Here is a 25,544-nt window from a genome sequence, read left to right on the forward strand (position 1 = left end):
CCCAACGTCACACTTAGTTTTATTTGAGTAGTTTTGGATGGAAAAATCCTTATTCCTTTTTTTCACTACAAGGATTGAATTGAACACATGGATTTGCAGCAGACATGGCCTATATTGAAGCAATGTCAGACACATGACCCCAGCCTGATGTCTGATGACTTTTTTGTTATTTTTGCATCAAATAATTCCAAGCGCAAAAAATTTAAATTTGTCTGTAATATTTCCTTTTTTTTCTTCCTTCCTTTTTTAAAATTTATTTATAGTGCAATACAAGTGACCAACATGAAAACAAACACAGAAAAAATGACACAGCACAAAAAAAGCAGGAGAACTAGACTCTAACAATCTGAAACAAAAGCAAAACAAAAAACCCAGCAACAGCAACAACAACAACAACAACAACAGAAAGGCATAATGTTTGGCGTAGATTTTCTGACTATAGTACACGTGTGTGTGTGTGTTTGTGTTTGTGTGGGCAAAAGGGGGAGACAGTATTAACCAAAATAAGAAAGAAAGAGAATTTTATGTATTTATTTATTTTTGTCTACTTTACCCTCCCTTTTTATTCTTCATTTTATATTTTTACCTCTTTTACCTTTCTCCTCTTTCTTGCTTTCTTTGCTCCAGCCTGCTTTAGGCCGCCAACAGGCCCGTAGGAGGTGGTTGGCCTGTTGTCAGTCAGATCCCCTTTAGAACAGCCTCCACCCTTACAGGAGGCGTCTGTTCAACTGGGTCTGAGGAGCAGCTTTCTATGTGGAGATGATTTTTGTGGGGATCAGGTCCTCTCACCTCCTAAGCCCCTCCAGTCACCAGGGCCCAGTCTAAGGTGGTCCCATCATTCAGAGATATGGTTGGGATGGTTGGGGGATGCGAACAAATTAATAAAAATAAATTAATAAATAATTATGAAAAATAAAAGATTTAAACATTTAAAAAGGAGACAGTGGGAATAGAAAGAAAAGAGAGCAAGTTAGTGAAGAGAGTGAGTTGCTGAGTGAGGAGGTTCAGTGTAATTGTTCATTTTATTTTTGTGTAATGGCCTGAACATGAAGATGCCTGTGTATTGCCATGTTTGTAAGATGGCAGAAATGAAAATACTTAAATAAGTTCAGTAACTGAACTGAATTTAAGAGAGTGAAATTCATCCTGTTACCAGATATTACATTTTTGAATTAAAAAAAAACAACCAAAAAAACAAGTCCATTAACAGAAGAAAAAAAACAATTTTAAAAAATTATAGAGGAAGCAGCTAGTAAAGTAAATGGGTTGTTGTGTCAGAAAGTTCGGTGCAGTATGAAGCCTGCAAATGAAGATGTTTGTGTGTTGTTGTGCATGTTGTCTGGTAGCACATGAAACTAATTCTTATCAGATTCATATCAATAATAATAATAATAATAATAATAATAATAATAGGGAATTTATAATATTATAATAGTAATAAAAAAAGAACCAATAAAAATACCATCAGCATCTTCATCATCCTATTACCATATGTAATAGCAATAAAAATAATATGAATAACCCTCTGTATAAAAATCAACATGATCGTATTATTAGAAATATTCAGTGTAATGAAGTTTATTGAAAATTCTCTTTTGCATGCTCAGGTCATTAGTATTATTTCTTAAACCATCTGTCATTCCCATTCCTAAACATGCCCACTTATAATTTCCTTGCTGTCATTCCACTGAGTGTCAATTAAGTCATCAGCTGGTCACATCAGCTGATCATATCTAACCAATAGCATGGTGATACACCTAAATTTGTCCACCTACCATAATGCGGCTGTCTTTTTAAATATGTTTTCTCCTACTCTGCCTTTAGTGCTTTCATGCTGCCGTTTTGTGAGCCCCACCACCTCCCCATCACCGCCCAGTCTTCACGGATTCATCAGTGCATCACCTCATCAGCCTTATCAGCCTCAGCAGAAGTCAACAGCCACCAACACCACCAGCGTCTGTACTCCATGGGGGGATTTATGTTGCTGCTGCTCAGGACTTAATGTCCTTTGATAAAAATTGATAAAAATCTTGGATAAAAAACTTGGATAAAAATCACCTCACCTTTTGCTAGGACAAAGGACAGAAAACCCATGGACTCTAAAATGTAGTTTTGGATTTTTGTCTGGGGACAGTTAATACTGTATGCTATCATGTGTGTGGATATAATCATATGTCTGCTGTAGTTACACTTGTATTCCCTATCCTTAAGCCAGGAAGTGTACCAATAACACAATTTTGTCATTATTGACACCCCTAAATGTAGTTAACTTGTTAACTTAGGTTCGGGAGCAGAACAACGCCTCAACCACACCTCTAATCACCTGCCAAGCCTACTTATACCTGGTCAACCTGTTTGTCTCAGATTTCTCGAGCTCAGACAGACTGCGCTTCCCACCTAAACGCTTCATAGAGAAAACTTTGATTCAAACAAAGACAAAATGTAAAGATTATCTACCTACCATGGATCCAGAACTGCAGATCTACCCGAACGATTCAGACAGCGATCCGTTTGACGATCTGTTCGACACCGGTCCACCAGACTCACAGCAGCAACCAGACTGCAGCCAAACACGCTGGTGTAGTCGCTTGTGTTCAGTGGTCAGCATACCTCAGTCCCGCTGGCGTCTCCATTCAAGCTCTACCAATAAGATCTCTCCGACTCCGACTCCAAATGCAGAGGCCTGCAGATCTCAGGCCTCCTCTCCTCCTTCAGCGAGGACCAGATGCCACAGGCATGGTCGTAGGAGCCAGCTCCAACTCTCTCCTCATCGGCAGCTGACCCCATCGCATAGGCTTCCAGCTCCCGGCTCTTCAGCAGCAATTTCACCCTTGCCACAGCAGCACCACTTGTCCAGCCGGCTTCATCCATTTATCGCCTTTCTCCTGTCACTCTTGCACTACACCAACAGATTCTCACTGGTAATTACATAGATTTAGCCCAGCTGCTTAAGCCATCCTTCATCGATACTAGTCAGCTCAGGGAAGTGCAGACAAACTTCAGTTCCATGCAACTTCACCACTCACTACCCTCACAGTCTAAAGACTTAACTCCCACAGAATTTGCCTTCGCTTTTTCTCTTTACCGCAATGTTATCTGTTCTGCCTTTCCCACACAGAGAGCAGAGCTGGATGATTATCTATCTATCGTGCTCGACATGGCCTTACATTTTGGAGGGACAGGGTTTTACAGCTACCATGTGCACTTTGCTAACCAGGCAGCTGGTTGGATACAGCAGTTTAACCAGGGGATATACTGGGGCATCCTCAACTCTAAACTCTACTGCCGCATATTTGCAGCCCGCACGTCCCTCTCTTGTGGGTTATGTGAAGCCCCTTCCCACCCTGCCACAGCATGCACTGTCACTGCTCCAACACCTTGCTCACGTCCTTCTTCCTCCTGCGACACCACAGTCTTTAACTGTCTGTCACCTGCCGCACCCCCACCTCCCATCATTCCTAGGCCCGCTAACATACGTCCTTTGGTCAATGTCCCTATGCCGAAAGGGGTCGACAAATGGGGAAGGCCGATCCTTTACCAGGGAGGCAGGATGGTGTGCAACAACCACCTGGGCTGCGCTCTTTCCAACCGCCGCCTCTTGCACGTCTGCTCCTTCTGCGGTGGTGCGCATGCCAGGAGCACCTGCCCCCACAATCCAACAACAGCTGCAGACCAACCAGTACAACACCTCAACACACCCGTTAAGGTAAATGTCCTTGCCACTGCTCTACCAAACCATCCTGATAGACAGCTTGTTCACTTTCTCATCGATGATTTTCATCCCAGTATAGCAGTTCTCCCCGACATTTCCCACGTCTGTCACAACCTCTAGTCTGCTCTCGCAGAACCTCACACTGTCGACACCCTATTGGCTAAAGAGGTCAAAGAAGGATTCATGATAGGCCCATTCGATATTCGTCTTTTTCCACTGTTCAGCATCAGCCCAATAGGTGTTGCCACTTGCAAATACTCTGGAAAAAAGAGGCTAATTATGGACCTGTCTTCCCCACACGGCTCACACATTCCAAGCATCAACAGTGTCATTCTCAGTCCAGATCTCTCCATGCAATATGCAACCATCAACCATGCCATCACCCTCATTCAGCTAGTAGGATGTGGAGCATGGCTTTCTAAAGCGGACATCACCAGCGCATTCAAAGTTTTGCTCATTCGTCCAGACTTCTGGTGTTTTTTCAGCATTTGCTGGAAAGGCACATATCATTTTTCTGTGCGCCTTACCTTTGGCTGCAAAAGTAGTCCTAAGATCGTTGATTCTCTTTCAGAAGCCCTATGCTGGATCCTGACTAACAACCACAGGCTCCCTTACATTTTACATCTTCCTGACGATTTTCTCGTTGTCACTCCACCATCCTCACCTCCTCACCACGGGCTCAATACGCTCACTAACGCTTTCTCTGAACTTGGTGTCCCTCTTTCCGAGGAGAAAACATCAGGACCTGGCACTTCCATTGAGTTCCTAGGCATCACACTGGACTCAGTTTCCTTCCAAGCATCTCTGCCCTTGGAGAAAATACAGGGCATCTCTCTGCTTCTGTCAAACTACCTCCTGGCAGACAGATGCACCAAACGCCAGCTGTTAGCCCTCCTTGGCCATCTCAATTATGCCATCCACATAATTCCTCAAGCAAAATCTTTCTTGTCAATCCTTTTGTCTAAAGCTGCTGCCGTTCCCTCTCTCCACAATAGGGTAATTCTGGACGATGCCTGTAAAGTGGATATGCGCATGTGGCTACATTTCCTGTCTTCTTGGAGTGGCATTTCCTTCTTTTATGATGACTTCATCACCCAGCCTGAGGACATTCAACTTTTCACAGATGTGGCTCCCTCCACAGGTTTTGGCGGCTACTATGGAGGGAGATGGTTCGCCTCTGTTTGGCCCCCAAAGTTTCCATCCTCTGCGCTTTATGAGCTGTATCCCATCATAATAGCTGCCATTCTTTGGGGGCACGAATGGTCTAGGAGGTTCATACTTATCCACTCCAATAACACTGCAGTTGTAGACATCCTAAACAAAGGTCGATCTCATTCTTTAGCCATCTTGCAGTTCCTGCGCAGACTTAACTTATTCTCAGCTCAACACCAGTTCATCCTCCAGGCAACCCACGTTCCTGGTCATCACAACAACATTGCTGACTCATTGTCTCGCTTCTCGTTCCAGAAATTCAGACACTTGGCCCCAGAATCGGATCTTCACCCAATGCCTATCCCACCGTTTTCAGCCACAATATTCAACTAGCTCCACAGCTGTCGAATCTCTCTTATGCTTAACAAGAAGTCATCCTTAACAGTCTCACCCCAAGCACGCTTTCAGCCTTCCTAACTGGCTGGAATTGCTCCAAGGCATATCACTCCACCTACCAGCTACCTTTTCCCTCTCTGGACGTCATGTCCATCTGCAATTTCATCACCAATGCTCATTCCATCCAAAAAAATATGGACCTCCACCATCCAGACCTACTTAGTAGGAATCAACTTCTTCATCAAACTAGTCACTGGCCTCCATTCCACCTCCCATTCTCATGTTACCATATTAATAAAGGGCTTGCATAAACAGGAACCGGCTCTCCCAGCTAGGCACTTGCCATTCACTTCAGACCCTCTCTGGTTCCAGAAACACTTACACCAAGTTCTACGCATTTCGCGCGTATCTCCAGAACTCTATTCTAGCCACTCCTTGCGCATCGGCGTGGCATCCACAGCAGCCAGACTAGGCATCTCAGACCAAACCATTCAGGTCCCATTCGCTTCTACATCCACAACAATCTTAACGATCTCCGTCAAGCTCATGTTCGAATCAGTTCAACTTAAATCTGACTCTTTTGGTGGCCAATGATCAGCTCGGGCGGATAAATGCCTGAGACGGAACTCCCACACTGAGTCTCCCTCCGCCTGACCTTCAGTACATCCTCCCAGACTAGCCTAACAGATGACATCTTCCTTCTACCTCACCCACATCCATTCGTCTATCCTCAACATTCAATACCTCCTGAATTCCATTAAACCTTTAAACAACATATTGCTGTGGCGTGGTTCTTGCTAGTGAACATCATGTTAATACCATTCTGCTTGTTTCACTCTCAAAATGCTAAATATAATGCAACATACTTGTTTGTGTTTTTATTTCAAGACAGTAAAAAATACTACTTGTGGAGGACAAACAGTAAAGCTGTTAATTAATTAAATCATTAATTTTAAAATTTTTTAAAAATAATTAAATGTAGTTAAAGTGTTACTCTTCAGTACACCATATTTGTGAAGCTATCAGTTTGTTTGTTTATGTACAAATACAGGAGATGGAAAGGGGGAGAACATATCCTGCTTACAGATCCAAAAGCCTCAGGCCAATCCTGCATGTCCTTAAAAAGGTTCACACAGCTCTGTTTACCAAAAAGATCACTTGAGAGGCAACACGTTTTTCTAATACAAATACAACAATGCTAGTCAACATTGTCTTCTGCATTTTGCCACAAGTTCTCATCAACATCACACCTTGCAGTACGCTCTTTCAGCAGATATGTCCAGACATCCAGCATTCATTGTGTCCAAGAGGGACATGTGATCATTTGATCATGTGGCTGGTGTTCATAAACTTTCCACCTCTATGAACAGAAGAGTTCCTCTGTTTCACTCTCCACCCCAGTCTCAATTCCTAAATCCACAGAAGTTTAGGAATGGAGAGTGAGGTGGAAGGACAGGCTATAAACCACTCTGTGACTGGAAGAGAAGGTGAAACGCTACATCAATTACTAGGGGTATGCCTGGATACAAATACTTTATTTGGCAAAGCACAAATAGTACATTTATTTTGTACAAATATTTTAAAAATTATTTGTTTTGGGGAAGAAAAAAAACATGTTAAATACCAGTGTGCAGGTTGGTTACATCGCTATCTCAGTCCCTCTCCCCTGCTCTGTCGTTACGTCTATCAGCAGGTCTCAACGAGGGGAGTCACATCCACCTACTCCATGACGCACATTTGCTTATTTGGACATCACTCCCAGAGTTGAAAAAAAGCTGTTAGGACACAAGTACAAGTGTTTGGGAAGGCAATCGCACACTTGTAGCCACAATGCAAGAATAGTTTATTAAGTTACCAACGTCTCAACATGGCAGTCTTCTTCAGGGTATGAGGGACATAATATCTCAACAAACATTATATAGTGGATAGGACACAGGAGTGCTCTATCATGGGAAGGAGTGTTCTCAATCAAATTTACATACTGTAGTAGTAGCAAGTCACTGATTCATATGCCATTTAAAAATCACATTAGAAAGGCTCAATACATTTGATAAATAGCTTAGGTTATACCATGTATCAAAAACATCTTCATATAAATATCAAAAAACAGCTAAAAGATAGACATTATATCTCATGTTCTTTCAAGATACCTTGTATGAACATAAGCAAATGCCATAAAATCATCAAACCTGTCACATCCTGCCAGGACATTCTTTTATGTTTGGACTCTTTGTGTTTTTGTTCCCTTGTATTCCTTGGTTTTCATTATCCAGCAGATACACTCAGACTTTTTCTGTTTTGAGTTGGACTTTTTGAGGGACTTTCTGTCAGTTGGGTTGCCTTTATTGGTCAGACTGTGCTTATTGTCATTTTGGTTTTCTGGTTTCCTTGTGTTGTCTCCTGTGTTCATGTGCTCCTCCTCGCACCTGCCCTGCATTACCCTCATTAGCCCTGCCCTGCTCTGTGTCTTCCCCACATCTGCCCTGTATCAGTCTGTTCCCTGTGTTTCCTTCAGCCAATCCCTCCCAGCCTGCCCTTGTGTTAAGTCACCTGTTCCCCATTCCCTGATTAGTTTAGTTTGTATTTAAGGTCTGGTTTTCAGTTGAGTCTTTGTTGGATCCTCTGTCCTGTCCACAAAGTTTCCTGTTCTGTCAGCTTTTGTTTTGACGCTTGCGCCAAATAAAAATGGTTTTCTTCAGAACTGCTTTCCAGTGTCTGCATTTGGGTCCACTCATTCCTGCTACTCTTTGACAAATCCTTTCAGCAATTACAGAGGAAAGTACGCAAACTATTAGTTGGACAAACAATGTAGACAAATTGTTGGTCAGTCAAACAATGTAAAACTGTTAGTCAGTCAAACCATATAGACAATGTGTTGGTTAGTCAAACAATGTAGACAAATAAAGTGTGGAAAAACAAATTCATGAAGAACACAGTCAGTCTATAAAAGAAGCCTTCACCAGTCTCTGAGTGCTGGAGACGAACAGTGGTTACCAACAATACCAGCTTTTCTTTTCCAGACATTACTTACCTGTATCACCAATACGCATTTTAAAAGGTAAATACTGTCCAGCCTCAGTCTGTGGGAGTTTCTCTTGTGGTGTAATTTCATAAAGACTCATGATGTGCCAGAAAAAAAAGAAATTAAATAGTGCAGAATGATATATATATATATATATATATATATATATATATATATATATATATATATATAACCTCACAGACCACATATAATCAATGTAAGGGCAACAGAAATATGTTAAAAAGAATCTCACTTAATGCACTGGATAAACTTGTGAATGTGTTTTTGTTAAACTTCACTTTGAGTGTGTTTGCATTAAACTTTGCATTAAACTTCACCTTTTTAAAAAATAACCTTTAGGAAAGATCAAGAAATAAGGGTGTAAAATGACAAGAAGAAATTGTAAAAAAAAAAAAAAAAAAATAGAGCCAGGGGAAGATTTGGCAATAATGGTGTAATGTGACCCTTAACAGTTACAAAAAATAAAAGAGCATAACTGGATAGAACTGGTTATGCCAGGTGTAACCAGTTCAGCCCAAAACCTATTTTAGAGATTTTTGGGCCAACAACAGGTGATGTAAAGAAATTATAATGGCATAATTGGCTAATACAAAGAGGTTGGACAAAAGGCGTGACCTATGCAGACCCAAGGGTATATAAGACAACGCCCTGAGTCTAGAAACTCAGAGCATCCTTGTGAACCTTGTGTACAGTGTATTGCTCTCCTTTATTGCCTGGCATTAAAGTACATTTTGCTGCTCAGAACTCTGACTCCTGAAGATTCTTCCTTTTTTGAAAATCAAAGAGAAGTTTTTGTCCTTGAGCTGATTTGAAACTTTTTCAACTGAGACCCAAAAGATTTACACGATACTCTGAATGCACAATGTGGGGAGTTTGCACCAGAACTGTTGTAAGTAACATACCTTTAGGTTACTAGTTAACTCTTCCTCTTTACAATGTGCATATGGTGGGCTACTGAAATTAGAATAGCTAGATAACATTATTTGGGTACAAATATTTGATTATCCTTGCATAAAGTTGCTGTTTCTTACCTTGTAGTCATAAATACATTGTACATTTTTTTAATCTTCTGTTTTATTTTAATGTTAATTCCTGCATTTGTTGTTCACCACCTGAACTCTTCTCTTCTCTTTATTTGTATTATTTAATCTAGTGTGTTGTTCTCATTCATTTATTTCTTCTTTTTCTTGTTCCTCTTATATCATTTGCTGTAATAACTTTTTATGGTCATTTTAACTTAAGAAATTAGAGATGGCCTTTACCCTAGTCAAGATGCAATTATTTGATTACATTCTTGTATCTCTAAGGCAAAGGTGAGGATGATGAGACCCTGTGGTTTGGTGAAATCCTGTCACTTGGTGAAGCCTGTATCAGCAACTCTGGTCGCTGGCAGACACCTGACCCAGCAGGAGGGACTGCCCAGTCTGTCTGTTCCCCCTCTGCAGCAGACCTGTGAGCGCTACCTCATCGCCCTGGAGCCAATCATGGAGGTGGACGAGCTGAAGCGCGCAAAACAGCTGGTGGAAGAGTTTCAGAAACCAGGAGGGATCGGAGAGAGATTGCAGAGAGGCCTGGAGAGGAAAGCACGCAACACTGAAAACTGGGTGAGTTCAACAACTACACCAACAGCTGTGGACACCTTGGCCCAGATTTACTGAGAAATGTGGGCTGTGGTTCTCAATTAATTGGAGCCACACTCACTTGTAGCTTCTGATTTTTTACCACACAGTGCACAATAAAGTCCAAATAGCATAAGCTGAGTCATGGCCTTCTCCTGTTCCAAACCAAAGTCTCAAAGGTCACAGCGAATAATACACTCCCCTCACATAACATACCTGCTGCTGTGAGAGAGCAGGGAGGATAATTATGTACTTGAGCAGAGCATGATCTAGAGGGCAGAAAAAACTTGCTGAGTCATAGTGCTGCAAGTTATAGGGAAATATTACATATATTACATCCAAACAGCGACCTTATATTTGGAGAGCAGACTGGGATGATGATCGTCACTAGGTATGTGCTCAAATACATATTCATTATTCGGCAAAACGCGATCAGTGGTTTTTTTATGGATATTTGTTTCAAAATATTTGAAAAATTATTTGTTTTTGGGAAGAAAAAAAAAGTCAAATACCAGCACACAGGTCAGTTACATCACTGTCTCAGTATCCCTTCTCTGCTCCGCTGTTACGTCTATGCGCAGGTCTTGACGAGGGGAGTCACATCCATCTGCTACATGACACACATTTCTTTATTTGGACATCACTCCCGGAGTTGGGGGTGTTCCCCAGAGATAAAACTGAGCTACTGACACTCGCAAAGTGCTTTGAAGGGACTCTCCATAACCTGTTGTTCCCCTTCTGCTTTCCACAAAGTTAGGTTGTAAAAAATAGGCAATAGATGAAAAGTGCAAAGCAAGAATCACCTTTGAAGTTCTTCTCAACATGTTACACATTGTGCTGTCTCTATGTTATGGCTGTATAAATAGGTAGAGGTCTGTCTGCAATGGTGCGATGCGAAAAGTTTTAGCTCAGTGGTCAGCGCAGTCATCTATGATCTGGGAGACTCCAGTTCGAGACGTGGTGTGGGGACCTCCTTCGTAAGGTAGTTTATTTAGTTGTGATAGCCTCACACAACCAGTGAGCCAGCCGCTCTGCAATCTGCAGACACATATGATGCTCTGGCAAACAATGATTCAGTGGGATTATTGGCTGTCTCTGTCTACCCTCTCAGGCCAAGAGAGAGAGGGAGAGAGAGGGTGGGGCTGAAGCAGCAGCACAGAGTGCAGGAGGTGGAGATGGTATAGATACATCTGATTAATAATGCATCCAGTTGTTGCAAGTAAAAGTCAGGGAATCACCAAAATCAGTAAGATGTATCATCTGGTATCTATAAATGGTTGTGTCATCCATCTAGTAGATAATGAGATATTCAACCAGAAAAGTGAAAATGTTGTAATGTAATATTAGTCTCCTTCATTAAAAATGGCAATGAATCCCCTTTCTGGTTTTATTTTTTGTTTTTTGTTTTTGGCTCCACTGTAAACAGATACACCAGGTCCCGTTCTTCTGCTCAGTATTACCAGATTTGACTGACCCCAAATAGTCCAATCAGAACTTCAAACCAGCCATGTTCGGAAGAAATTTGGCTCCACAGAGTTCTGTGGCAGAATATAAGTGTTACGACCTCTAATGTCTAGGGGGGAACACACGGAGTAACATAATTAGGTGACCGAAAACCCTTTGTTAAAACAGTAAGAAAAAGGCTGCTAAAACAATTGCAAAGGGTAACAGGGAGAACCATTTATTAACAAAAAGGATTATTAACAGATAAACTGACTGATATAAAAAAAAGAAGCAACAAGGCGTCAGGGTCTCCAAGGCCAAAACAACAAACAAATCCTACTCTAACTAGAAAAGAAAAGTCTCACTTGGGCTAGAGAATGGGGAAAAAAAGACAATGCTATGCTCCCTGGCTAGCCACAAAACTTAACTGTCCTTTCTAAAAGGAAAAATGAAGCATTGGGTCCAAAGTTCAGGTGAATCCAAAACCATGGTTATAGTAATGAAAAGCTCTATTGAATAACATCACATTCAACATAAAAAGTCTTAATTACATGGACAAATGGATGCTTTTATGAGGCTTATATCACAGAGTCGACCAGATAATAATTTGACAATGAAAAAGGTTTTAGCATAGTTGAAATGAACTGAAATGTCTTTGGTTTTGTTAGTCAGCAGTTATCAGTCATTGCACGTCAAGCCAACTAGTGCTCTGTCAATCTCATTCATAATTGGAAAACAGTACTTTGGAACCTATAGTATTAACAAACACTTGCCATTACCACCAGTAACCACAAGTGTCATCGAAACCAGCAAAAAAATCTTAAGGATTATAACTTTACCTTTATATTTTACATTTGAACCCTCTTGCCATAGAGCACTTTCAATGTCCAATCGGTGCAGCCTCACATTGCAGTTTACTTTGGGATACATGCCATGTAAGCATTCTATACCCTGGAAGGAAAAGAGGAAGGATATTACTGCTTTTGCTTAATGTAAATAGGAACCAACACCTAATGTTCTCTGGACAGCAAAATGGATTACATAACTCCCCCATCAGTGCTGCTCACTTGCTGACATGCAAGAGCTGAGACATGTGCTTTTCTCTCTAAATGCACTCTAATGCACTGTGCTGCTAACTGCTCGTTCTTTTTTTTTTTGTTTTTTTTCTCTTGGGAGTCATATGTTTTTATCTTTTTTTTTTAAAAGGTAATTTTTAGATATACAGTATTTCTGTATCCTTTCTGTTGTTTTTGCACTGCTCTGGGCTGGGAGGAACAACATTTTGTTTTTTGTGTATGCAAATATACAAGAAAATGACAATAAACTAAATCTTGAATCTTGAATCTTATTTGCAGTCATCAGACCGCCTGGTTGGTGAATATCTCAAAAACCGGAAGCCTTTGGTGGTTCACTCAAATGTTGGGACATTTCTTCCCCCAACTTCCCAGGCCGTCAGGGATAAGTGGGGACAAATGAGGTGAAGGCACACACACACACACCATCCAGAGAAGCCCTCCAAGAGCACTATAGTTACGTTCTTCTTATTTCTCTTTATTTCTGCTTTTGGTTTATACTGTCTCCCCCTTTTGCCCACATAAACACACACACACAAACACACACTCAATCACAAATTGTCACATGTAATCATATAAGGTACAGTCAGAGTGAAATGTAATCCCATCAGTTCCTTCAATTTGTGCATTAAAAAGAGTTTAAATCAAACAGAAGTAGTAATAACTATGTGTATGATTGGAGAACACAACAAAAACACAACTGTTCTTCAAGCCATCTTCTCACTTCTTACTTTATGTATCATTTACCTTGGGGGCCAGAGGTTACTAGCACATGGCCCCCGGAGGAGGACAGTCTTTACCACTGCCTCATTCAGCTTCCTGGAGGAGACAGACCTTGGTGATGGGCCTATGTAACGTGCTCATCTTCACCTTGACCTTGACCAAGGGGCGAGCTCCTCACACTTGGAGTTTCCAGCAATCTCTGAAATAATTTTAGAGAAGGAATCCTTTCTTGCCATGCGTACAGCTTTGTTATAGGCAGTCGTGGCTTCTTTGTATGTATCACAGTGAACTGTGAACTTAGTTTCCCTCCATTTTCTATCAGCTGCTCGACAGTTTCTCTTGATCTCAATAACATTATTATTGTTTAACCATGGAGAGATTCTGTTGGTTGACCACTTTTTGACTTTTAGTGGAGCAACAGTATTTAACACAGACGACAGTGCACCATTGAGATTTTCTACCATGTCATTTAGAGAGCAGTCATGACTATATGGCTCGAATGATCTCATAAGATTAGAAAATTTAGCTTCAGATTTATCATCAAAAAGCCTCTTTTGAACTTTAAGTACCTTTCTAGTTCTAAGTAAGGTTATCTTGGCATCAAAGAGTACACAGTGATGGTCAGAGAGAGGTAATTCAGTTACTGAAACAATGTATCAATGTTGAACCCAGTTGTTATCACTAAGTCTAGAGTATTGCCATGCTGGTGAGTCAGACCAATTATATGTTGAGTTAGTGCATAAATTCACCCAGTTCAATGACTTTAAATACAAGCTGTGAGGAGAAGATAGCTGCAATAGCGGCTGATTGATAAAAACTTTAGTTTGGAGGACAGGCCTCAAGCATTGTTGCTGTACCAGTGTCATTATTGAGCCACGTTTCAAACAAGAACATGCAGTGTAATTTTTTTTCTGTTATCAGATCATTAACTAGAAAAGTTTTATTGTTCAGTGAACTGACATTTAGGAGGACCAAGTTCATCTGCTGAGAATCTGCTTCAGGAGAAGAAACTGGTTTTGGCTGGACATTGACAACTTTAAGATTCCTAATTAAGGAATCTGAAGGCACTTGTGAGATTATTTTTCCAAGTTTTGTTGTTTTTTTTTTGTTTTTTTTTTCATGTGGTTGGGAACTGGTCTTCAGGCTTCTTCCCGATCAACTGAAGTCTGGGGAGTCAGTACCACCACATAAATGGCAACCACGAAAGGATTGTCACACAAAATGAAGGCTGCAGTCGAAAAGTCGCTCCAACCTTTTTTCCTAACCACTTTTCGTTGACCTCGATGGAAAACGTCACAAGGTCATAAGGACTTAGGAAAAGACAACTGCGGTGCTGAGAGAATCTGACTGCACTTACACTGGGCGACGTTAATATGTGACGAGGGATGTTATCAATGTAGGTCTGCCGTGGTGAAACTACAATGTTCTGAAGATGGGCTACAAAAAGTGCATCTTTCATGCAGACTACATAAACGTGGACACCACGGTGAAAAATATTACTGTCATTACCAAGGTCGGAATTGAATTCTAAAAAAGGAATATAGCCTACCAGTCACAAAACTGAAATGATAGGCAGAACATGTCACCAGTCCTCCGCCTTCCTCGTTCCACTTAGTGTACAGTCTCAGGGTGCTGAACTTGGGACCAAACCCTCCATGCATTGTGAGGAGCTTCCTTGTCTTGATATCATTGGCCTCTATCTCCTCCTTTGGCCAGCTTCTTATACCAGTATCTGATGACTGGCAGGGCATACGTGTTGATGGCTCGTATCTTGTTCTTCCCATTCAGCTGACTTTTCAGGACCTACCTTACTCTGTGTGGGTATTTGGCTGTGGCTGACTTCCTTGCAGCCTCCTCATGGTTCCCATTTGCCTGCGGGATCCCAAGGTATTTGTAGCTGTCCTGAACATCTGCAAGTTGGGGAACCAGGACACCTTGATGAGAAATGGGCTACTGGAACAAGACATAGATGGAGTAGAGGAACCCCCTCAGCCAGATAATCTTAAAGAGTGGCTACCGATACCAACCTTCAGTCACCTCCTCTACATGGATGACATCAAGCTGTATGAGAGTAGGGTAAGGGTGAGGGTAGAGTGAGGGTAAGGGTAGGGGTGAGTGTAGGAATAGGAGAGGGGTGGGTGAGGTGGGAGAGGGGTTTGGGGAAAGAGGGAGCTGTTGCTGTTATTTACTGCAACTCCAGCTCCAGAAGCTCTTCTTCCTCTTCCTCTACTTTTTCATCAGGAGCTCCTGAAGAGAAAAACAGCATATTTGACCATCTTACTCTGCTGGCTCTACTCTCTCATCTTGCCATGGTGGCTGATGAACTTCAAAACGATCTAAAATGTGAGCTAGACGTAAAATCTTGTCGAGTGTCTGACAAATGATTTTCTCTGAAAACGAATGTGTGTCTGTTCAGCTAGTGAAGAGATTGTGATGTCTGTTCTGATTTCTGAGGAACTCACTTATAGACACTTTACATTCTAGAATGGATTTGTCATAAACGCTGACATCATAACAGGAAGACAAACATTCTTCTGTAGACTGGCATCATGCAGCCAAAAGAGTTCAATCAGTTTGAATGATCACACAGATGTTTGACAGAATAAAATAAATGACTGGAGCTCAGATAAAGCACACAGACAGTGTTGATCTTTAGTTTTACTCACAGAAAGTGAACAAGCTTTTATCCTGCAGTTCATGGACACAGTATCATGTACACACCATACTGAAGTTTCCTTTATTGTTTTCACTAATAATATTATAATGTTTACCATCACATCCACATTCATAAAAGTGAAAATGTTTATCACAACAATGATTTCATACTGTCTTAATATGAATTATTCTGAGGTCACACACACCTTGCAGTCTGCATTCATGTATCCAGACAGAGTTGCTCTCTCTGCTTTGTGAGGAATCTCACAAAGCTTGTTTTTGATCTCACCAGCACAATCCCTGTCAATCATGTATTATATATCTTGGTGTTTTCTGCCTGTGCAATTAAATGAGCTAAACTTCACTAATGCACAGAAAATGAGAGGTTCAGTGGGGGCCCACGTCTTACTTTTCTTCTCTGGTGCCCCCTAACAGGTTAAACCAATCATGTATGTATAGCATTTAAATCACAGGTTAGTTGCCTGTGTGTCTAAACAAGATCACTGAAGATCACCTGAGGCTGAAATGGATGAGTGAGTCTGATTTCAGTTCAATACATACACTGCAATGCATACACTTCCTTAAAATAAGACTCTTCCACTAACTGGTAAAGACAGAAAGAAAGACATGTAATTTGATCCGACTTTCCCCATGGCTACCGTCCTAGTTTTGAAGCTAAGCCTATTATATGAGTTGAGAATTTGCACCAAATACTCAAGACCAGTACTTCTATTAGTTACTGTAATGTTAATTGCGTACACTGAATGTCTCTGGGTACTTTCAAAAACAATTTTACTTTACCCTAAATGGTTATTTGATGAATCTTTGAATTGTACAACTTAATGTTTTGTAACGTTTTGTCTTGTTGAGTAATATTTAAGTAACAATATACAATCTTATAGTATCACACTCTTTCCACTTCTGTAAAAACATGCATGATATTGTTCTGCAACCTTTCCTCCTCACACACTTCACCTTGATCCCTGATGCATTGCTGAAAGGTTAAGCTGCTGATTCAAATTGAAATATCAGGAAGCCTCAGTGGCATAAAAATTCATGATAAAAGAAAACTGACTTTGGGCTTGTTGATGTTCTTCAAGTTTTATATTAACCTTAATATTACATATTAAGGTTATTTCAATATACTGTACCCCCCCCCCCCCCCCCCCCCCCCCCCCCCCCCCCGCCAACAAAACATGGACAACAAACATCAGACGCCACAGTGGTTTCAAGACAAAAATATATATTTTTATTTTTGTAAATTAAAATTACTTCTCAAACAAACAAATCATGTAAGAATGAATAAATTGTTAAATGTTACCAACTACCTGTTAGTAACATCAGAGACACTGGCACTTGGTTATTCATAGATTACACTTGATAGATGACTCCTTCCACGATGTCATGTGCCTAGAATGTTCAGGATTGTTCTCATGGGTTTTGAGTATTTCACTGCAGTTTTTCTAGTCATTAAATCCATTACTGATTAGTTTGTAGTTTTTTTGTGAGAACAGCTTGCAGCAGAAGCAGTAAAGACTTTTTTTCTTGGAATATTCCACCCAACTTCTCTTGATTTTCTCTCCATTTACTAATTTTCTGTAAAAGTGGTGGTGATGGGAACTTCTCCCATCCTCTCATTTTGGAAATGGAGAGTCTTATTTCACCTGATATGGCCCTCTGCTGACTACCTCCGTCCTCACCATATCATATAGGGCTGCCAATCAGCAGGATCTATGGGTTCCGCCTTGATGGACTCACATATGTTCCAGTTGATGGTGTCTGCAGCCTGTAGAGTATTAGGAGTGTGTGTTGTTTCTGTTGTTCCTTCACCTGCAGGAAAATCTGAACATATATGCAAATATAGTTATTATTCCTTTAATAAGAACACATAATGATTCATTAATAACAACCCATCAGGCAATGAATACATCTGAAGCATAAATTAAAGATAACAGTTGACCAGAACAGTTCAATTACATGAGTTAAAAAGGTCAAGAATCTAGGTTTAAATTATTGTTGATGGGAATAAGTTATTCTAGCTTTAATGTGTCCTGTAGACAACTTGAATGGGCTTGGGGGGGGGGGGGGCTTGTAATCTGTCATAGTGCTTAGACCTTGCCACATGTTTCTGGGATTGCCCTGCTGGTATTGTAGTTCCACTTTCTTTCAATAGTCCCATTTTGCCTTCACTGCTCTTCTTACATTGCAGGCTGCTGCTTTATAACTGTCCATGTTTCCAGACTGCAGCTTGCATGTGTTTATGGCATTAAATTGGCAGTGAATAAATTGATGTCAATGGTGATGTCAACAGTTTGGATGTTGTTTCCATAAATATGTCCAAAAGGTTAACCCTCTCTGGCAGAAGAGACCTGAACCTGAAGAATCGATGCTTCAGTTTGTTTAATTTCAAATCACAGCTTGGTAAAAATATGAAAACAATTTAAATGTTTTGCTCCACTCAGATAAAATAAAAACTGCAGCAGGATCACCTATTTCTTTATGGTCATCTTGGCTTTTATCACACATATTTAAATGTATTTGTTGCTGTTTGATGCTTTTATGGCCCTTTATTATAGCGACAGTAGTGAGAATAGACAGGAAACTAAGAGAAGAGCGAGAGATGGGGGGCGACATGCAAAAAAGGTTCACTGCCAAGTTGAACCACAAATGTTGTGGTTATGTGGCATGTGTCTTAACCAGTAGGCTACCGGGACACACCTCAGTGGCAGTTTATAATATAACTAAATCCAATGGAGTATTAAGGGTTTCATGTTGTGTTTCTGCTGTCCTGAGACATATCATCAATAAATATTAGCAGGTGTCATCGCACACCCTGTGAAGATTCCTTCATTGAAAAACACAGGCATTTGCTGCACAATATTAATGACATTTTGGGAATTTCAGAAAACAAAACAATTTATTTAACTTTCAATCAATGAAAGTCAATTTATTAAGTAAGTGGGACTGTGGTTTTTCAACACCCTCATGCTCCCAAACAATTTCCAACCATCCCCAAATGTGTTAATAAAAGTTACTATTCAAGTTAAATGACACCTCTCAAATTGTACACATTTTACATAATCAAGATCAGTTTATTTGTTTGTGAAAACAGTTTTAGAATATCTTCTCTAGCTCTGGAGGTAACTTTCTAAAGTCTGAGAAAATAACCCTGATGATGTATTTAGTGTTATCTTGGATTCGGCTTGAGACCTCAAATTCGGGGTTTAGGGAGTTTGACCCTTACCAGGGACCAAAAGTTAGGGTATCGCAATTTTGACCATACTTTTGAATTCTTATTCATCTTAAATTCCCCTTTACTATGGAAATGAATAACAACGTGTTTTCTGCTTAGGTCTGCTGCCAAAGTGATAGCGAGTGTTCTGGATTTGAAGTCAATGATCGACAAGTGAGTACTGAATTTAACATGTTTGACTGTATCATGCTGCCAGTTTTATCATTTGTTGTCTTAAAGTAGTATCATATTGTGTCTCAAAATTTCATATATTTTAAAATATGCTGATGTTATTTTAAAAAATGTTCTTGTCTTAAGTCTGAGATGTGAAATACATTTTCCTGAGGAGTGTAAATTGGCTTTGTGTCTAGCTAAGGTATTCAAGTTCAGATATTTGCTCCCTGTTTTCATGAGACCAAAATCTATAAGCAAAACTATTTTAAAATTAAAAATAAATAAATAAACGGCTAAACCTGAAAACACTTATACATATTTGCACTTTATGGAAAGCTAATGATATCGTCAACAGATTGTTTTCATTCAGACTTTCTTAAGAATATTGTGTGTATCAAATCCTGTATCATGATTCATAGCAAACTGTGAGCTGATTTGTATCAGTACACCTCTACTACCTTCTGACTGGTGTAGGCCTTCTTAATTTCTCTTATTATGTAGGTGAAGACACTAAACTTGAGTCAAAGATGGAGGCAGCACTACATTACTCAAAGTAGTCCTGCAACACTCAGTAGTACGTGGTAGCTTCAGAGACATAAATGGCTAAAACTGTAAATTATATTGATCAGCTAAGTTAGTGTTTAATGACAGAACTTGTTTTGCAGTGATACATTACCAGTTGAGTACATGAGAGGGATGCCCCTTTGTATGAAGCCCTACCACCAGATGCTATCATCCTGTCGTATCCCTGGTCTGGAGAAAGACTCACTGGTGTACTATGCCAAGAGCTCCAGTCCCCCAAAACACATCACTGTAGTACACAACTCTGAGGTGAGGAGCACAACATCACTGATACAAGTCACACATCGTCTGAAGTCTTCTGCAACCAGAGTCTGTATTTATCAAACTTCTAACAGTTACAATTAGAAATTCTCTTTTCTTAAGGGGTGCTCTGGTGGCTGAGGGGTTAAGGTGCTGACCATGAACTGCAATGTCCAATGTTCGTGTGCGACTGGGGACCTTTGGGGGACCAAAAAGGCATAAAATGCCCAAAAAAACAATAAAAATAATAAAATTAATAAAAATTTAGGAGTAATAAAGTCCTCTGCTAAAAGTGAAGAGTTAGATGCATATATAGAAATGGAGCCCTATAAAAAGCATCCAATTGAAGATCTCCCCAGAGGAGCCATAGATAAAGCCTTGACACTGGTGGAGGTGGGGTAGTGGAGGGGTGAAGTTGTGATGTTTCATAGACTGCAATGACAGCAGAGACAGACAAAACAGGTAAAATGGTTTAAATATTCTTCAGCTAAGATTATCGTTGGATGATAGAAAAACCTGCACACAGAGCCCAGTGAAATAATTATATAATAGTTCAGGAGCTCAGTTTGATGACGAAATAGGTTGATAATTGTCTTCCTGCTTGAACTTGCACTAATAACTGCATGAAATCTTCAGTATACCCATTAACAATTAACGCATTAAAAAAATAAAATCTGCATATTATAATATTTAAATGTATATAAATAGGAATGAAACAATAGGAAATTGCCTAAAATGAAAATAAAGAAACCTGAATTGGAGCATGGTGGAAAGTATGGGTGTGCACAAATACAAATATGTTATTCTGCGAAGCACAAATAGTGGGTTTTTTATGAGTATTAATTTCAGACAAATATTTAGAAATTATTTATTTTCAGGAAGAAAAAAGAAACATGTCAAAAACCAGCGTGCAAGTCGGTTACATCGCTATCTCAGTCTCTCTCCTGTTCCACTGTTACATCTATCAGCAGGTCTCAATGAGGGGAGTCACATCCACCTCCTGCATGACGCACATTTCCTTATTTGGACAGCACTCCCGGAGTTGGGGATGTTCCCCAGAGATAAAGCTGAGCTACTGACACACGCAAAGTGCTCCCAAGGGACTCTCCATAACCTGTTGTTCCCCTTCTGCTTTCCACAAAGTTAGGTTTTAAAAAATAGGCAGTAAATGAAAAGTGCAAAGCAAGAATCGCCTTTGAAGTTCTTTTCTACATGTTACACACTGTGCTGTCTCCGTGTTATGGGTGTATAAATAAGTACAGGTCTGTCTGTGTGATGGTGATGCATTGGGTTTAGCTCAGTAGTCAGAGCAGTCGTCTATGATCTGGGAGACTTGAGTTTGAGACGTGGTGTGGGGACCTCCTTCTTAAGGTAGTTTATTCATGGACAAACACTTATTTTACCACTTTAATTTCCTAAAATTAAAAGTGTAATAAAAACAAAAACTGGATTTTTACGCCTATTCCCACTTCTATTCAAATACAAATATAAATAATTTTGCTGCCTCAACAAATATAGATACAAATACAAATACTCTCTGAACATCCCTCGTGGAAAGATTATTGTTGGAAGACAAGGTAGATGCAAGCAGGTATACCATGGTTCAAGCAACCGATGCAACTCTGAATCAAAGGGACACCATCTCGGGGCACCATCTGTTTGGGAAGGGTTAGACACTCTGCAGCGGCGCTCACTCCCACAACTCTGTCTCTTAGAAATTGCGTTTATATACCACTAAATTGCAACAGAAAGAAAATGTTGTTAATTCATGTATCTGACAAGTTGCAATTATGTTGATACTGAATGCATCACCAAAATATTCAATGACATGATATTTCATGTTTTTTCCAGAAAAATGATCTGTGCTTGCAGTATACTGTAATATCCAATGATAGTCTCTATATCATTGTTATCTTGTTATCTTTTTTTGGTTGTATGTACTGTCAGCACTTGGTAATGGTTAGGGACAGATCGTGGTCTTAGTTCAATACACACACAGACACACAGTGCACACACTACACTGTCATCCTCTAATTTCTGCTCCCCCTAAACCTACATCTCTTGCCTTAAATAGGCCCTCCAATCTTCTAAGTAGAACCACATTTACTGCAGGGTAGTCTTTCCCCATATATCATCTGGCATATAACAATGCTACTTGTATCAGTAAACATTGTTTACACAAAACACATCCATAGCATAAACCTCAACCCGAGCCAAAATGAGCACAAATCGTATAGATACTAAACCAAACATTTAACTAAGTAAAATAAATTCCCCTATACTTGGTCTAACCCAGTGACATCACTGATGATGTCACCCAGTGTATAAATATAGGCAGTGGTTTGGTGCCCCCTTTTAACACATGGTGAGTATGGTAAGTAACAAAGAAAGAAAATAATTAACTAATGGAACGCAGAACTAAACCAATAAATAATAACCAAACTTAACAATACTTGTCTGTGTTTACTAAACATGTTGCTGGTACGTAAACTGTAACCAAATATAATGCAAACCACAAAATTGGACAAAATTGCTAATTAGAGTTAAAAAAAAATAGTAATTTCTGAATAGTTGTTGGATCTGAGAGAGCCACGGAAACTGCAAGAACCATTCATGACAGGATGTGGCATATGCCCGATAAAAAAGCAGCAAGGAGTGGTGCATCTGGCTGAGTGTAGCCAGTAGACATGGGAGCCAACACCAGCCAGGTCAGTGACTAGTCCGAGAACCCCAGCCTCAAGGCCCTGGTGGGCACTGAATCCATATTGGAGAATGACCCTTTCTGGAACCAGCTCATCTCCTTCACCTTCATCAGTCCCACCAGCATTGGAGACCCTAAGTTGCTGGAAGAGGCCGTCATCTCCCTGGCAAAGATCCTCATTGAAAACAATCCCAGAACACGGAACTTTGGCGTCCTTGTGAGAATTTTCCTGGGAAGAACCAAAGAGCTGAAAATCTCTACAGAATGCCAAGATCAGCTGTTTATCTGGCAGGCCCACAATGCACTGTTCGTGATTCGCTGCCTGCTCAAGGTGTTCATCAGGGAGATGAGTGAAGAAGAGCTGCACTTACAGTTCTCCTACCAGGAGAGGGCACTAGAAGCAGGCCATGAGGATCTCCTTGAGGAGCTGTTGTCCAACCTCATTCACTTGATTGTTGAAGTGCCCCTGCTTGACATCACCTATAGCATCCTGTTTGAAGCGATGACCACGCTGCTGGTATTCTTCTCCTACCAGCTGTTCAACAAAGACATCCTCCGAGATGGATTAATCTACCAGCACATCATGAAAGGACGGTGTGTTTAACCAGTCGACTGGTGAAGACCCTGCTCTATAGCTTCATCAGACAGGAGAAATATCCACCTCCAGCAACCCACAACTTTGAGCCGAAAACTGAGGGCAGCCTGCTTTACTTTGGTGGAGCTGGCAGCAAAGCAGGGATGGACCAAGAACACAACCCCTTAAATTTGTCCAATCAGCACCTTTTGTTACTGCTGGTCCTGGCCAATCTGACAGACAGGCCTGATTGGCCCAACCCATACTACCAGGCTATTACCTGTTTCAGAAACACACAAGACACATCATCGCTGCCTGTGGAACAACCTCACACTTTCCAAATCAATTTCAACAGTCTGTACACAACGCTGTGTGAGCAGCAGCGCTCAGACCAGGCCACACTACTGCTCTACACCCTGCTTCACCAGAACGCCAACATGAGGACATACTTGCTCTCCAGAACCAACATGGACAATCTGGTGTTGCCCATCCTCTAGATCCTTTACCATGTGGAAGACAGAAATTCTCATCATGTCTACATGGCCCTCATCATTCTCCTAATCCTTACAGAAGACAATGCCTTCAGTCGCTCTATCCATGAGGTGGTATTGAAGAACATAAACAATAATAAATAATAATAATAATAATAAAACAATAGGGCTCCTGCACCTTCACTGACTCTTTTAAACAGGAAGCAGCAGTTCTACTCTCAGCTGCATCTGGATTTCTGTTCTCCTCCCCCATCTCTCTAGGTGAGCCCAGCCATCCCTGCGAAGGAAACTCATTTTGCCTGCTTGTGTCTTTTTGCTCTTTTGCTCTTTTGGTCATAACCAAAAACCTATTACCATAGTTGAGACTTGGAATGTAAACTGACCAGTAAATTGAGAGCTTCACCCTCAGGCTCAGCTCACTTATGAAAAAGACACAGAGACACCTGAAGTCCTTCATTGGTCTCCTTTTATATGCAACAGCATGATACCTGATCTTTTCTTTCAGACTGTTGTGTTTCTGCCTCAGCAACAGTTTTCCTCTTTATGTTTTTATTCAAATGTGTACTTAGAATCATTTGACAACCAAGTTTAGAGTATAAATGACCAAGTAATCAGGTTTCAGATTTCAGCAGAAATGTAGCTGTGTTAACCAGGTTATTATTTATTGCTTGAAACAAAGTGGGTTTCCTGTTAACATGGATTTTTTTTTTTAATTCGACCTCTTCATTTGAAACATGACGTGTGATATCCTAGCTCATATCCAAGCTATTAAAGGCTTATGGTTGCTGTACCAAACACACTTAGTCAAGACCAACATGATTGAAATGTTTGTGTATTTTAAAAAAATAAGTCTTTCTTGCAGGGCTGGTTTAAACTGCTTGGGGGCCTGAACCATTTAGCCCAGAGGCCCAGAAACTAACCAGTGTTTCTTTGCTGGAATACTACCCTGACCAAACTTATGTCATCTGTATGTCAGTTGGTGTAGCATAAACCTCAAGACTGTATAAAAAAAACAGGACCCACCTCAGGGCATTTACTATTTCAGCTTTTAGTGCTTTAGTGATACATATTACCAAACAAATTTGTAATTAATGAAATTAACACAAAGTAATGTCTACATAGACTTCCTGGGGCCTTGGGGGTCCCTGAGTGTCTACAGCAGCAGGGAAGTTGCCTGCTTCAGTAATTAAGTCTTGCTTTCATTTGTCCTCCCCTTGGAATCAGTTCTTTGTTCTGGACGTGTACCACAGTGATGGGACTCCACTGACAGTTGATCAGCTCTGTGTTCAACTGGAGAAGATCAGCAACGCCTCACTACAGACCAGCATGGAGCCTGTTGGCATCCTCACCACCCAGTATCGTGGCTCTTGGAACAAGACCTACATTAACTTAATCAAGGGTGAGCACAATTCTGCTTTCATGCAAAGAAAACTAAAGGACCACTTACCTAATACTCAAAGATCCCTTCAGACATGATTTAAGATGTATAAAAATACTTCACTGGATAATAATTTGTGTATGATATTGTTTTCCACAAACAAGTTCAGTTACATTGTTAAAAATTTAAAAACTTAAAACATCTACTCCTTCTACCTCTTGGAAAAATCCAGATTCTGTATGAAAATATTTTTAATTTCAAAAAGATTTACTGCTCAACACAAGATGTCTCCTACTTTCATTCATTCTCAGTGTATGTGCACAAGTCTGTGCACATCATACTTGTTTAAGTTGCAT

The 25,544-nt window shown here is 40.4% G+C and overlaps 1 protein-coding gene and 1 pseudogene across 2 annotated transcripts in view; both read left to right on the forward strand.

Moving 5' to 3' along the window:
* Positions 1–8,964: 8,964 nt before the first annotated feature.
* The window catches only part of LOC121886243 (carnitine O-acetyltransferase-like), a 34,947-nt gene continuing 18,367 nt past the window's right edge, over positions 8,965–25,544 (forward strand). Inside the window, exons 1-6 of one of the 2 annotated variants that reach the window (XM_042396202.1) lie at positions 8,965–9,192; positions 9,611–9,907; positions 12,721–12,842; positions 19,169–19,222; positions 19,888–20,053; positions 25,035–25,209. In XM_042396202.1, the coding sequence (XP_042252136.1) occupies positions 9,166–9,192; positions 9,611–9,907; positions 12,721–12,842; positions 19,169–19,222; positions 19,888–20,053; positions 25,035–25,209 (841 nt within the window). In that variant the 5' untranslated portion in view covers positions 8,965–9,165. The remainder of the gene's footprint in view (positions 9,193–9,610; positions 9,908–12,720; positions 12,843–19,168; positions 19,223–19,887; positions 20,054–25,034; positions 25,210–25,544) is intronic. The other variant, XM_042396203.1, reaches the window with a different exon arrangement.
* On the forward strand, positions 22,732–23,979 carry LOC121886244 (annotated as a pseudogene).

This window comes from Thunnus maccoyii, chromosome 19, assembly GCF_910596095.1.
Source record: "Thunnus maccoyii chromosome 19, fThuMac1.1, whole genome shotgun sequence".
NCBI lineage: Eukaryota > Metazoa > Chordata > Actinopteri > Scombriformes > Scombridae > Thunnus > Thunnus maccoyii.